The sequence below is a fragment of the Papilio xuthus genome, unplaced genomic scaffold (genome assembly GCF_000836235.2).
Source record: "Papilio xuthus unplaced genomic scaffold, Pxut_1.1 DF826961.1, whole genome shotgun sequence".
Lineage (NCBI taxonomy): Eukaryota > Metazoa > Arthropoda > Insecta > Lepidoptera > Papilionidae > Papilio > Papilio xuthus.
Genome location: NW_013531688.1, coordinates 4,417,133 through 4,433,050, shown reverse-complemented (window position 1 = coordinate 4,433,050; position 15,918 = coordinate 4,417,133). Strand labels below are relative to the sequence as shown.

The following is a 15,918-nucleotide window of genomic DNA, read 5'->3' as shown; positions in this document are numbered from 1 at the left end:
ATTAATTTGCGAAACTATCCGGGGTTGATTAGGATAATTATAGGATATATATATTAGGATATTTTAAATTAACCATTAGTTACTGCTGAAACATCTGTTCAAAAACTTATCATTTCTATCATATTCTTTGAAAAACAGGGATAATAGCATACTTTATAAAATTAAAGTAATATACTATAAGTAATCATAGATGTATCATATCGTGAATTCGTGAACGACCGACAATTTCTCATATTAATGTTCTACAGCGGATCTTGACACTAGAAAATGTAACCATTATACTGCGAACCTTTATGAGCTTGTCGTAGCTATCGTCTCAAGGCAAACATAATTACATTCCATGTGTTGTATTTCACTGGCAAGTTGAGAAATTGCTATTACAAAAATAGAAGGCGCATTAGCTTTGTTGGCGGAAGCTTTTACATTAATTAATTGATCGGTGCTTTCGATACGAGTAAAGTCAACAACTACGATGAACAGCTAACAAATTAAAAACACGTTGATTGCTACTTGCTATATTCCCATAATACTTATACGAAATAGGTAGAAAAATTCTCTAATCTTATTAATCCGATTCCAATTTTTTGTACCTTATGTACAAGTACGAAGTAGTTAATTTCCTTGGAAAATAAGTATTTTACACTAAAAACCATTCAGAATGTAACATATTTTTTCAAGTAGACTTTTTATTCCTACGTAGTTATCCTTAACTACATGGGTTAAGTACGTACATTTTATTTTTAGCGTTGCCAAAGTATTTCGCAAGACATGATAAAACCTTTCGGGTTCATTTAATTTATTATGCTGCAAATTGATGAGATCGTGCGCTTAGTCCCGTCTTCACGGCCGTCGTCATGTAGACAGAGTGTCTCCCGATATCAAATTAGTTTGATGTAAAGACGCGCCCGTGCCGACGCCGGCTTCGAGGAATATTGACGGAGAAAACTTCAAAGCCCGCCCATCTTTCTTTAAATAGACTTAAATGCGGTATAAAATGCAAAACTAAAGCATCGTAAAACATATAAGAAACCAAGAGATAAGGGAAAAAATTTAACATAACATCTGTTCTATATACTTGTGTCTTGGCAATGGAAACCCAATTATTACGTTCAGAAAACATCTAATAAATCTTACTTAAATTAGCAATCCCCAGTCCCTACGTTGCCTATAAAACCTCTACAGCAATACACCGTCTGAATAAAAAGAAATACAAGTACTAAAACGCACCGGGGCGTAATGGCGCTGTAAATTCAAGACAAAGAAATAAATATACCCCGCCCAAAGTGATTTCGCTTAAACTAGGTTACGTTGGATAATGCTGAAATACAGAGTGGAAGCGGCGCGTCCTACGGCTTACGTAACGTCTGATCGATACGGCGACCACTTCATATAATAACAGGCCAACGTACGACAAGAGCTGCTGAGAGCACCTTTTCACATCGTCTTTATCTTGCCTGATGAAACTGATGAAAAACTATTTGCAACTTATTTAGCATAGCAGTTGCCCGCGACTTTGACGGTACTGAAATAAATAAAAAATCTAGTAATAAATGTAGCATATGTAATCCGGAGATAGTTTAGGAGCCTATTCAGTGAAAACAAACAATCAAATTTTTCCTGTTTATAATATTAGTGAAGATCTTTGTTTTTTTTTAAAGTACAAGGTGGCAAACGAACAAAGCGGACAGCCACCTGATTGAAGTGACTGGTTCCCATAGACATCTGCAAAAAGCGATAAGGTTGTAGATGCCTACTTTAATACAGAGGATATTTCCCCTTCCTGTGCGTCCCTTCCACGCCAAATCCACTTTCCTCTTTAAAGACAAGTCTAATGCAAAATTCCATTTCAATAAATAAAACATGTAACAAGTAATAATCAAGTTATTATACAATGCTGGTAACGTAATTCTCTAGTATTATGACACGGGTCGACTTGATTTCCCCAAGGAACTGAGGATTGCAATACAGACAGGTACATGAATAAACTAATACAACTTGCCCTTGTAAATATGTATGAAAACAAGATAAGTTATATGAGTAACATTTTTCAGAAAAAAACATACATAGCAACTGTTTTTATATAGTACTAGTGGTCCGAGAATCCGTCTGCGCGGACATAAAAAAAATAATTAGTAGCCTATGTCTTCTTCCAGACTATGTTCTATATGTACGCCAAATTACATCGATATCCGCTTAGCCGTTCTGGAGATACCTTCAAACAAACATCCATCCATCTAAATCTCTATCTCTCTCCATCTTAAAATAACAGTTCCATGTTATATATTTATTTCCTATATTAATGTTGTTTTCGGAAGTAATTTTGTTTCAGTCCATTTTAATGACCTATCTTTCTTTGGCAAAGAATAGCGTGCCGCTACATCCAATGCACATTAAGCCTTACAGACATTGTAAATGCCCTGTTATACAAAAGTTTCCTCCAACATTCGCATTCATAAGAATGTATAAACATCCTGGACAACCCCGTTGCTCGAATATTTTATAGCGCTATTTTAGGCGTACCATTTGGCTCAATTTTGTAATAAATTTCAAATTGTAACTTTAAATTGCGGTTTATGTCCATTTGATTTATTTTTTATATCTTTAAATAAATCATGACATTAGATATTATGGGTAAAATTATACGTTAGGAACGGAAAAGCCGTTGTAATTTTGTCGTTCATGTCTTATCAAAGACAACGAAACAATATTAGAATTCAAATAGATAGTGTAACTCTTGTTACTAAACAAAAAGAAATAAAAAAAGTATACACCTCCTCCAATTCTCGCATTCAAGGTCTCTCTACCCTCGCTTCAAAACGAAATGAATATACTAAATATATAAAGAGGGTTTACTTAATACCCAATGTCCTTCCAACGTATTGCCGAGTGATCGGGAAAGCCAAAGTAAAAACAAATAAGGGTGAGTGTTATCCAAGATGACATGCCTTTGAGAAATTTTCCACATGTCTTCGACTGATCGATCGATCGAGGATAATATTACTAATATTATAAATGCGAATGTTTGGACGGATGGATGTTTTTTTGAAGGTATCTTCAGAACGGCTGCATGGATCTCGCTGAAGTTTGGCATAGATGTAGAACATAGCCTGGAAGAACACATAGGCTACTTATTAAGTTTTTTTTATTCCATACAAATTGTAAAGTACTAGCTAAATGTTATATTGAGTATTTTCTCTTACAATAGTTTTTACAACATACAAGCATATGAACATTACTCGATTTGTTTCACATCATTTCGTACACAGCCCTAACCAGATTAATCTGGAATACAATTTGACCTTTAACAATTAATTAGTTACGATTGATCAATTTGACGACTCGCTTGGTAATGTTATAATTAAAACCATCAATACAGCTCAATGTAGATCAATAAAATATACTAACATATCTATTTCGGAATATTAATATATCGTTATATCATAAATCAAAGGTATTTAGTCCATCTCTATCTTAAGCCACAATTTCCAAACAACCTTTTTCATATTAAAATGCAATTTTTTCAAGATTCTGTCAATGATTATGACTGGCGCTGTAAAATTCAATTTTAAATATTGTTCAGATTGCGACCTTTTTTAATAAATTAAATTCTATTTCAAGTAACATCAGGGCGTTCGTGTATTACGAACACGAAATGTTAAAATCGATTTTATAAGAATCAGCTGTAATTTTACTTACAGCATTGTACTACTTTATTGTAAGTTACATACAAATAGTCGAAGTTAAAAATAAATTAGATAAAAATTAACACAATTCTACCTGATATAAAGTAAAATTGTAAATTAATTAACATGTAGAGACATTAATTACTGCCGAATTTTAACACCTTTTAGTACATTATCGTTAGAAATTATAAATTGTATGCCGGATTAGTAGAAAGAGACACAAAACCAATTTCATGCTATTTTGAGAACGTTTAAATAACCCGTTTTATATCTAATCACACATTTGCTCAAATTTGTGCTTCTAGTATAAGTAACATAAAACATTAAGAGCAGATTAATATACCAATTTATCTGAAAAACTATACTAATTACTGTCATGTTCATTTTTAATTATAAAACAGTCATTCTTTTTTAATATTCGCTTTTTTTCCAGCCTACAACACACAGGAACTGCTCGTTTTTGAATTATAAATAAAAAAGTAGTTGCATTTGAAAGTAGGACAAGCAATGTAGCAAGGCATAGTTGTGCGTTTCAGTCGGGGCGGCGCTAGCGGGTGCAGTAGGATCGATACCGTGACCCCTTTACAGAACGATGCACCGGCCGCGGCCAAGCTACCCGGGAAAACCGCCCAGTCAGCAATACCTAACCCCTACCAATGAATTATGCATTTTACCAGCCGTATACGATGTTGTTTTATTTAGTCGTTTAAATATCATTCTTTGTACGCTTTTACGTATTTTTCATAATGTTCTTTTTTAAATAATATTCAGTGGAAACATTTTTATCATTTGAGCAAACATTTCATTATACAGAAATCTTTTCATAATTTAATTTTTTAATACAATTATATTTATAAATTTTATTCGTAAAACATTTTGATTAGTAAAGAAGTAGCTGAAAAGATCTTCGACTACTTAATTCTAGGCAAACCTTTTAAAGTAACATTTTAAAAGTTTAAAATTGAAGACATTTCGCGACACATGTTTTAGAGTTTACGATATTAGATAACTACATTTTATGATAAATAAAATATATCGAACTATTTAATATATTATCTATTGAAATTTCCCATTATTACTCTTAATAATAAAAGATAAAGATCTTTGTCGAGCGAGGCCATTCTCTCAGTAATCCAATACAGACAAGCTGACTGAATGAAAGCTCGCATTTCTAAAGGAAAAGATACGACAGCGAAAAAAGGAGGAAAAAATGACGTTCACCGTCTCAGATACGCCATTATTTATAACAGTGGCCGAACCCGGTTTTGTCTGGTTTTATGGCCTGTATTATTCTTCGTTATCGCCGCTATTCGAATTACGGTGTAATTAGTTAGAGCATTGAAAGCATTCTTTTGTTTTACATTTCTACAAACTCTGACAACAATATTTCCATGTTGTAGGAGATAAGATTTTATCTCTTCGAAAAAATATAGATAAAATTACACCTATTATGGCGTAGTCACCCCTAACTTAGGGTAGGTTCCGAGCCCCACAGTGGGGACATTGTTCAAAAAATAGTTGAAAACTGGATCAGCAATTTACTTTTACGTTCGCAGTAGTTACGTCAAAGTAAGGTTCTCGTAAAGAGACCACTAACGTGCAATAAAGAGATTTCTTTTATTGCTCCAGAAATATCGTGTTAAGAAAGTCATAAATAAAATATATTGATCGGCCGCTTTCCTACCACTATATCAGGCACAAACTCTACTTAGTTGTTTGACATTGCGCCTAAAAATAAAGCGCTAAAAGCTATCATGCGTGTATAATTTATAGCAACGCGTTCATATATCAAGATGCAAGGATGTACACAAATTTGACTAAGATAGATTTTGGTTCATTGAAAAACATACAAGTATTATATTACTGCTGTAGCCATCGACTACGTCTGAGCGTAGTACAAAAAAAACTTGATTAGTAGCCTTTGTCTTTCCAGACTATGTTTTACATCTATGCCAACCGTTCTGAAGATACCTTCTAAGAAACATACATCCACTCAAATAGTCGCATTTATTATAATAGTAACATAGTATATAACCATTTAATAATTTCAAGTAGGCAACCTAACCAAGTCTGAATCCTCATATATAACCACTGCTTTAACCCAAGATTTTTGTTATAAAACAAGGAGATTAAGATAACTATCACATTAGTAAATATAGATAAATTGACATACGAGTCTAAGGATTTATTTAGCAAGGAAATTACAGTTACGTGTGTAATATATTAAAATAAATATGCAAAGGCACGACTAATTGTTAACAGCTTGTTTTAAGATGCAAGTGTTAGTGAATACAACAAACATATAGCCCGTGAACGTCCAATGAATAATTTATGTAAATAAAATTATAATAAGAAGTCATTGGAAACTGGTTCCAAGGGGAATTTATCTCTAAATAATTTAATGGTTCATGTTCACGCGTAAGACACATTTAGACATTTCTTCTATAAATATTAACTCTGCTAATAAAGCCGGCTACATACATTCAATTTCATAGCATAGTTTTAACTAAACAGTCGGATTATTCACATAAAATAGAAAGTGTGTAGACGGCTTAAGAGCTGTCTTAAAGCCTAGAACCTGCATATCTATATGTAACGCAATATGTAATGTAAATAAATGTAAGTATTCATTATATACAAATTTATTTTAAATTACTATTCACCGTAGAATTATTTTAGTATTAGAATCTAAATGAGACTATTACATCGTGTAAAGTGTACGTACTGAATTTGAAACGAAACCTAGTTATTACGATGGCAACCATTATTTAGGTTATCAAAACTTTCAAATGATCTTTTAATTACAAACTATCGACATGTTTGAACAAATATATTGTTAATGCATAATCGATATTAATCGATTTCGCATCTGGCTACATAAATACTAGCAGAAAAATATATTATAAATGTCACAAAACCTAGTTTGACCACATTTTTACCTGATATTAAATTGTTATTGTATTACCACACGTACACTACGAACTAAATTCAATCGCATATGATTGAACTTGATATTTTTCATAGTATTTCGATCTATGCAACGTAAAGGGTTACATGTCTTACGGTGTATCTATAGAGATGTAACTTTTTTCGTATGTTCTTCGTTATATGATTTCAGTCTCTTTGCCGCATCGTCATCTGCGGACAAATGGCGCACGCATCGTGTTACGCAACTGACAAACTTACGTCTCTCGTTTTCCAACTGTTACATAACTTATACAGACCTTGTCTAAACTAAGCCCTATCATTCAAACTTTAATACCGCCTTCAACTTTACTCCCGTTGACCTCGATAAAAATGGAAGTTTTTAGTATTATGCCACAGTATTGCCAACAGTTGAACAAAATTTTATGAACCTACTATATAACAAATTCCCAAGGAAAGAGTTACATTGGCAAAAATCTGCTTGTTACTCGTAGCGGGGAAAATTCGTAGAAATAGGAAAAAGGAATGAAACACGCAATAAGCTTTTCAATAAAAAGATACATTGGCGCAACACATCCTTATTAAGACTGTTGATTTGCCAAAAGAGTAGATCTTAAAACATAAAAACTGCGACTTTAGGAGTACAGTTATAATTAAACAAACTTTAACAAATGACAAACGTATTACATATCAAATTATAATACGTATTATTATAAATAGCAAAAGAAAAAAAATCATGAAATGCTTAATTTTTTTTCGTAATACACACGTCTCCACTTTGCAGTACTAAAAGAATAAAGTTGCAAATGTACTCTACACAGGTATGCCATTAAGGGACTCTGAGAATATAAAATGTCACAATTGAGACACGTAACGAGACAGCCGCCATCTTTACGTTGAAACGTGATATCTAATGTATTGCGTTAAATTATCTTATATATAAAATTCTCGTGTCACAATTTTCGTTCCCATACTCCTCCGAAACGGCTTGGTCGATTCTCATGAAATTTTGTGAGCATATTGAGTAGGTCTGAGAATCGGCCAACATCTATTTTTCATCCCGCGCGGACGGAGTCGTGGGCGACAGCTAGTAGTATATAAACTCAAAGCGTACGTACTTTATCACAAGCCCTCTTGGAAACTAAGAAAAACTCTTATATAACTAAACTGTATATTAAATTAATAACAACTCAGTCTTTAACAAGACCTATCAAGACTTTTGGATAAGCTTACAACTAGCTGTCGCCCGCGACTCCGTCCAAGAGGAATTAAAAAAAAGGAAATTAGTAGCCTATGTGTTCTTCCAGACTATGTTCTATATATATGCCAAATTTCATCGAGATGCGTTTAGCAGTTCTGCAGTATACAGTGATACCTTCAAACAAACATCCATGCATCTATCGAAACATTCGCATATATAATATTATAATAGTAAGATAAGCTGAAGAAAAAAACTATTATACTAATTTAAATGTTGTTTAATTCAAAATGTATTTTGTATCTTTAGTAGATGTTTTAAACCACAAATCTAAAAGTATTTTGTTCGATGATCAAAAGCTGATCATAATTTTAAAATTTACAACCGACGTAACGATTTAGTCTGCCCACGATTTTTTAAATAATAATATTATAGATTTACTAAATTTTATGTACGAATAATCGATACATTTATTTAAATAAAACTATGCCTTTTCAATGAAATACGGTTAAAAATTCACTACAGTTGAGTGGTTGTATGGACCACGGCCAAATCTGAAGACTACTTATCAAATCTGACATTTTTTAGTTACCATCTTCCCGTTAGATTTATGAAATTGTTTAAAATGTTGAAACTTTTTGGACACTTTTCGCTACTCGAATTTAAGAGTCTTCTTACGAAAGTACTCTCTCGTTCTGAATAAGAATAAGCGATTTTTTTGCTGCACATTCAAAGCATTATAATAATCAATTCATTCCAATAGTCACCAGGAGGGACAAACCCACGAGCATTGCGTCTTTATTAGGACACGCTCTCATTCTAGACATCCTACGGAAGTGCGGGCATTTGCGTCAAGACCTTAGCCTCTGCAGACCGGCGGACAGACTGCCCACGAGACCAACACTACACACATACATACACTACTTTTAGTCTCCGGTCTATAATTTATGATAGCTATGGATCTTTACGACTTGAGATTTATACTATTCATATGAGTACAGAATTTTACGATGCATTCGTAATAAAATCTTTGAAATTGCTTTCGATTCGCTTGTAGATGTATTCAAAAGTATACGTGGTCTTGTTCAAATCATATAATTTTTCCGTGCGATTGAGAAATATTCTTTAGTGAATACCTTATCTAATAGATGAATACCTGTTCCAAAATATGGAAACCTTCATCATCATCATCATCAGCTCACTATACGTCACCACCGAGGGGCAGGGAGCCTGCCCTAAGTTAAGGGTGAAACCTTACTAATTATAAATTCGAATGTTTAGATGGATGAATGGACGTTTGTTTGAAGGTATCTCCAGAACGGCTGAACGATTCCGGCTGAAATTCGGCATAGATATAGAACGTAGTCTAGAAGAACACATAGGCTACTAATTAGGTTTTTTTTTAATTCCGGACGGTAGTAGTAATATTGATATAACGTACGAAAGGTTTTTTAGAAAGAGATAATAACAAGTTTCCATTAGTAAAAATTTGTATTTACTTATTATTGTTTTCTGACATATCAAGGGTGTTCCAACGAAGTTGTTAACCGTGAAATTCTACTTGCCGTGACAATTGTACAATAGTAGAATTTTCTACACTCAATTAAATGCACGAGTAATATTTTACATCTGCATTACTCCGAAGGTTTTAATGAAAGATTAAATCAGTGTTAGCGATTCTATTGAGTAAGCTGATTCAGAAACGCATGTCTGAATGCAGGGATGGGCCAGTGAGGTCGCCACCTGATTATAACCTAACATTTTATATCTATATAACATTCAGATGCATGCAATGACCATGCTCTAATGGTAATCATTACGTAACATGCGGTGATAAATATCTTTTGTTACTCGTGAATATAACTCGTTATAAAAATTTGATAAAATACCCGCGTCTTCAACCGATAAAAGTTCCAATAAGATTAAACAGTTCAATTTCAACATGTTTAATTCCGGCTTCAGTGAAACCTTTTTCGATTTCTAAAACTTGGTTCTAAATTTAAAAGCCGTGACGACCCCAACCAAGCGTAGTTTTCCATCGAGCAACCTTGAGCGGGGATCAGCGTCTTGGCGCGCGTGCTGCGTCCTTTGACACAAATGCGGATGCATTCAATTGTCGGGTCCGTTATCGAAGCGCGCTAAACACCGCGCAAGGCTATACCAGCCTACTCCTGTACTGTCAAATCTTAGCTGTCTAAATCACCATTAGATATTGCGGGTAGCCGAACCAGAGGAAAACCCCTATGAGTACACAAATTCACTTACTATTACAAAATTCGTTTGCATTTTAAGCCTACTGTTGTAACCTACTGAGGTACATAATATGTACAAAAACATATTAATATCCCAGAATAGATATATAGAACCTGGATAACTGAGAAACCTCTAAACACGGTCAATGTCTGGTCCTGAGGGGTAACCTCCATAAGTGAGAAACTCTGTTGAGAGAAGCCTCTGTAAGCTAGAAAAATATATCAGTCCTTCCGGACTCTTGGTTATCCAAGTTTGACTGTAATTTCAAGGAGATTGAGTAAGATGATGTTTTTACAACAGTATTTCACCACTGGAATGCATGGTTAAACTACAACCACTATAATTTCTCACTTAAACAAATTAACATTTATAAATAAATCAAGAAATATCATATTTTCCATCATTGTGTTTCTTCGAAAAGTAAGTAATAATGTTATAATCAATGGAAAGATAATATTAAAACTTAAAAATCATTATTTAATAGTGAAATCAATCATTGCTTGTGTTAATAATAACAAAATTAACAAAACCCACTATTGAGATTGAAGGTAAGACATTTCTGTTATAATGAAGATTTTATTTATGCTTAGCAAACATCATTGGCGAACACCATAATGAATTAGAACTTATAAAAGATCTTTAAAGAAAATAACAACTTTCATTGCAATGACAATATACACCATCTATCAATGTTTTTCTTGTTTTAAAAATCCATTAGATTTTTTAACATAGCCTGAATTAATGTATTAATCCTTACAATATAGTTCCTTTGACCATTTACATAAAGTATAAAGTATTATGTGTAAATTAAACAACATTAAGCTATGTGCAATACTTAAATATTAGAAAAACTTTTAGGTTAAGGTAAAATGAGAATAACAATAATTATAAAATTAAATTTTATAATAATTATAAAATCAAATTTTATAACAATTTTTAGATTAAGGAAAAACGATAAATGTTTTTGGTTTACATACATTACATACAAATTTTGCCGCATCTAAATTAACGTTGAACAGTTTTGCATATATTTTTAAATGAAAAGTTGTATCTTTATAATTTCCGATCAAAGTAACCATTAATATAGTTACGGTTTTATATTTTCACATATTATTAAATTCCTAAATAATCGAATATCAAAGAAAAAACAATAAAACGAGAAACTCAGTCTCAGGGCGTGGCCTTTTATGCTTTAAAATTGTGTATGGCATGCAAATCAAGAACATAAAAAGGTCGTTTGACTTATTACATAAAATACTTTGTAAATAAACCATAAAAGACCACGTTATTGTCATGCCATCGATTAAATTCTAAATACTCACATCCAGCGATTCCTTCGACGCCATTTTCGCACACAAACAAATTGACGTTTAAATTTGACATTCAATTTCAAAATCAATAGTGTTTCATAATCGGATACGTGTACAATAACTATTAAATTACAATTATTTAAGTTAGTATTATTATAATAATATGGTATTAAAAAACAATATTTAAAAATATTTATATTGATTTTAATTTTTTTTACTTTATCGACGTTTATAAGAACTGTCCATGAGTGTCGTTGATCACCTCGGTGTTCCCGCGGCTCGTTTGTCCCCTTCTCTCATAAAAAAAACTATTGAATAACTTAGAATAACAATATTTTGTGAATAAATCTAATAATAATCTATTCAAAAGATAATCAATACACGCCAAGTCGCTTTTCTCGTAATTCGTAAAAACCCTTTTTATTCAAATATACTGAATTTTCATGACTTTATCCATTGACCTTTAATATGGGTTTTGATTATCTAATTCTTCAGAGTGATTAAGCAGATAAAGGTCTAATAGCCTAAACATGAAAAAAGTAATTCTCACAAACCATACAAAAGCATCGAAATAGTCAAAATGATTATTTTGAAAACCATCAACATTGGACAACCGAGTTCAAAAGAAATTAACCCAAAGAAGTAATTCTTAATTTTCAAAGTTAAAATTTTTTGCTTCTGGTATTGTTTGCCTTATATTGGTATTTATCTTTATTAATGACAAGAGCCACAAACAGTTGTGTTAAAACCTGAGTGTATTAAAGAGAACAGAGGAGGTGCAATGCAGCCCAGACATTGTGCTTCTTTGTCACTTTGATTCACCGACCTGGTCTAAACCATTGTTTCTGTTTTTGTCACCATAAACACATTTTCACAACATAGATTAAACAGAAGAATTGTATGGATCCGTGCAAAGAGTATATAAAATAAGAGACGGGACTCTTGACTAATTAGATACACAAACGGAGAATAAAAATTGACATTTTCAATGCTAGCAATATTATGAACAAGTCTACGTTGCTACCAACCTAAAAAAATCAATCTGTCAATTTCCGTTTTGACGTTTGAAAGTATTATTCGAGGGAAAACAATTTTGGAAAAATAAAACAATTTCGTTAATTGCAACTTATTTAATCTTCTGACTAAAGCGAACATATTTTAAGAACGCAACATAATGCTCATTGCTTTCGTAATAATACCATTATTGTTTAGTTCACCAACAAAATACCCCAACTTTGATAAATGCTTATTTGTTCCAGTTTGTTTATTTGATAGATCATATTTTCTGATAGAACTGGAGTAGTAGTGCCACTCTTGTCTTGAGAAAAAGAATAACACTGGAAAGAGATTAGCTCCTCTCTGTTGGTAAAATATTTAGAAAATTGCTAACAAGACAATATGCATTGAAGCAAAACAAATCGTCATCATCAAGCTCACTATACGGACACACTATACTCCACTGAGGAGCTCGGAGCCTACCCTCAAGAATGCGACTAGGTCTTATTCAACAATGCAGAGCCAGTGAGGGTTAGTTGACTTCGCACATATCTTTGAATTTCTATGCAGTTGTATGCAATTTGTAATTACAGTAAGAATGTCTGATGGATGTTATCATGAAATTCGAAGAACTCATTACTATATAGCGGAGATCGTACCTGCATATGTAAAATATGATCCGGTCAAGCGCCAACTGCACTGCCGACGCTCCAAATAGTCCCCTAATCCAAACTTTTCCTATCAAAACATTGCAAATGTACAAGTCATGTTAAATATTATGTACTGTAAAAATAGAATACAATATTTAAGTTTTACTTCTCAAATAAATTCATAAAATTATCATGAACCTAAAGATTCCGCATTTTAACTCTTTTGTTATTACTATTCTCCATAGATGTGTAACCTATAGATTCCTTAACGAGGAAAAATAATGAGCTTAGGAGGCATCATTTTGGGGAAAAGTACCTGTGTTGAAATTTAAATTACTTGTAAGAAAATTGTATACAATCTCTGTTTATTTTTTATTACTTAGTTCAAAAAAAGTATAAGATCTATAATAAGGTGTAACATTTGTAAAATCCAAATTTAATAAATTAATTTTGTTTCATATTTTTCACTAAATGGTTTTTTTTTTATCTTTTGTACTTGATACTTAATTCCCTATATTTTAGTATATTTTTATTTTCTATACACTGCATTTCCCAATTTCGAGAAAATCTTATTATGTTAGTGTATATTTTATATTAAAGTCTAATACATATTTCTAAAAATTGTCATAATATTAACATCAAACTAATATAAAACACTAAATTATAATATAAATAATGTATAGGTTACACATCTATATATCAATAATGACATTAATATAGTTATTATGCTAGTGCATTTCCTGCAACATGGTGACTCTTTTTTAGATTTGCGGTTAAACTACTCTATATAATAAGTTATTTTTCAAAATTTAGTTTAGAATTACAATATTTTAAACAGTCAAACTTTGTAGCACAGATGTTGCAGCGACATGCAGTCAGCAATTCTGAAGCAGATTCCTTCATTTAATAATTCTGTAGAACTTGAAGAGGTGCAATCATTCATCTGCAACAGTATGAACATAATCAACATCAATTTAATTATTGCTTTTCACCTAATTACATACCTTATTTAAAAAAAACTGGTTTTCTTTGATTATATAGATTTCTCCCCATTTACTTACAAAACTTCTTTGAAATTCAATTCTCTACAATGATGGAACTCACAAACCATGTAAATATGATGATTAGTTTTTACAGGTACAGATTTTTTGGAACTTTTATTGCCTGCCCATTTTTGTGAAATGTCTATGATAGAATCATAAATCAAATTAGTTTGAAAAACTTGTCATGACATGACCAATTTACAGTTTAATCTACAATATTTGAAACAATAATAGAGAGATATCCTACACACAACCTAAATAATGTTTAAGTTAATTTTTATTATTGAATCTTTTTCATGTTTCGAGCAAACCATATTATACTAAATATCAAGCCAATTTAAAAGGTTAAAATTGTTCAAATAATTGCTGGAAATATGTGCTTTGGGAATTATTATTAATACTTAATATTTACCACTTACCATGTAGAATTTGGCATATGTCTTGTACTTACTTTTATGTTATTTTCATCAATTTTTGTTGTAAATTTACTTTTCAGCAATCAGCAAAAGGTCATAAGTTCTAGTTCAACATTTAGTTCTTTTAAATATGAATAGAATGTAAAATTTTATCTTTGTTCAAATTCTATTTCTGTGAATCCATAGATTATGTTTTCTACTGCTTTTTACTTGTTTCACACCTAAAAACAGAAAGTATTAAAAATTGATAAGTTGTTCATACAATGTTCTTCCTTTGTAGTTAATTATAACTGTAAAGCTTATTCTTATAATTTAATAAGTTACAAAAACTTCAGTGGTTGGATGTAACTGCTGGTAACTTAGTTTAAATAGAAAAATAAACTATTACAGATATCTTTATTTTTATTAAATCACATATTGTTGATGTTATTCATAATTTTATTATAAACAAACCTAAAGATGTGTACTTTTTAATAATAAATTTCGGTCAATTTGTCATTGGAAAGTGAGTCACACTCCCATTTTAAAGTCCAACCCAAACACAACAATAAACAAAGTCTTTTAACATTTGAATAATAATTTTATTTGGAACAACTTTACAACAGCGAATCAAACCAAGTTTTCATAAAATCAATTTTAAACTTTAGGAAATGATCATCATGAGTATTATTGCTATGAAGATTTTTTTTCGGGGTCTTAATTTATTTCATTAAGATATTAAAATTGTTTCATATGTTTTCAGTTTTGTAACAGGTATGCTGACACTCACAATTTTTATAAAATCACATGTTATAATAGAAAATATTTTCGATGTTTTTTTATGGTATTAAAAATGTTCCAAACCTAACCTGTTTGCTTTTGGTGTTTTATTACATGTTATAAACCTAGCTTTACTTATCCTGCGCTTTTCTATTGTTCCAAACTTAACTTACCCTATGTAGTTTTCTTGGTTTTTTTTTCAACTTAAGTTACGACTCCAAAAAAAAACTTCCAAAACAGTGTAAGAATATTCCCTATCGTTTAAGACATATGTAATGGAAATTTGGCTTGATTCGGTTTTATAAAGCATTACCTTTTATGTTATTTAGAACTTCTATACAATTTCAAAGCGAACTTTCATTTCATTGACTTTTACTAAGTAATTACGAATATAAAAACATTTAGCAACATTTTAACGTAAATATGGAATAAGATTTATTTACGTACATAAAATATCAAGTATAGTCATTGATACTTTATTTGATATGTAGTGAGATAGAATAATAGTCAAAACAACAAAAAATACAAAATATAATACTAAAAAACACAATGTAATAACCACATGGTTCTTGGAAATCTTCTCAGAAGAAAACATCAGCTTTCTAACTCTCAAAATTATAATACACTTAATCCCACAATTCACACTGAAACTACAATATTCTTACCAAATAAGGTTAGATTTTAA

General features: G+C 31.5%; 1 protein-coding gene across 2 annotated transcripts in view; it reads right to left on the bottom strand.

Annotated features, from left to right (window-relative positions):
• The window catches only part of Atpalpha (sodium/potassium-transporting ATPase subunit alpha), a 45,468-nt gene extending 34,012 nt beyond the window's left edge, over positions 1 to 11,456 (bottom strand). Inside the window, exon 1 of one of the 2 annotated variants that reach the window (XM_013315259.1) lies at positions 11,382 to 11,456. In XM_013315259.1, the coding sequence (XP_013170713.1) occupies positions 11,382 to 11,405 (24 nt within the window). In that variant the 5' untranslated portion in view covers positions 11,406 to 11,456. The remainder of the gene's footprint in view (positions 1 to 11,381) is intronic. The other variant, XM_013315261.1, reaches the window with a different exon arrangement.
• Positions 11,457 to 15,918: the final 4,462 nt, after the last annotated feature.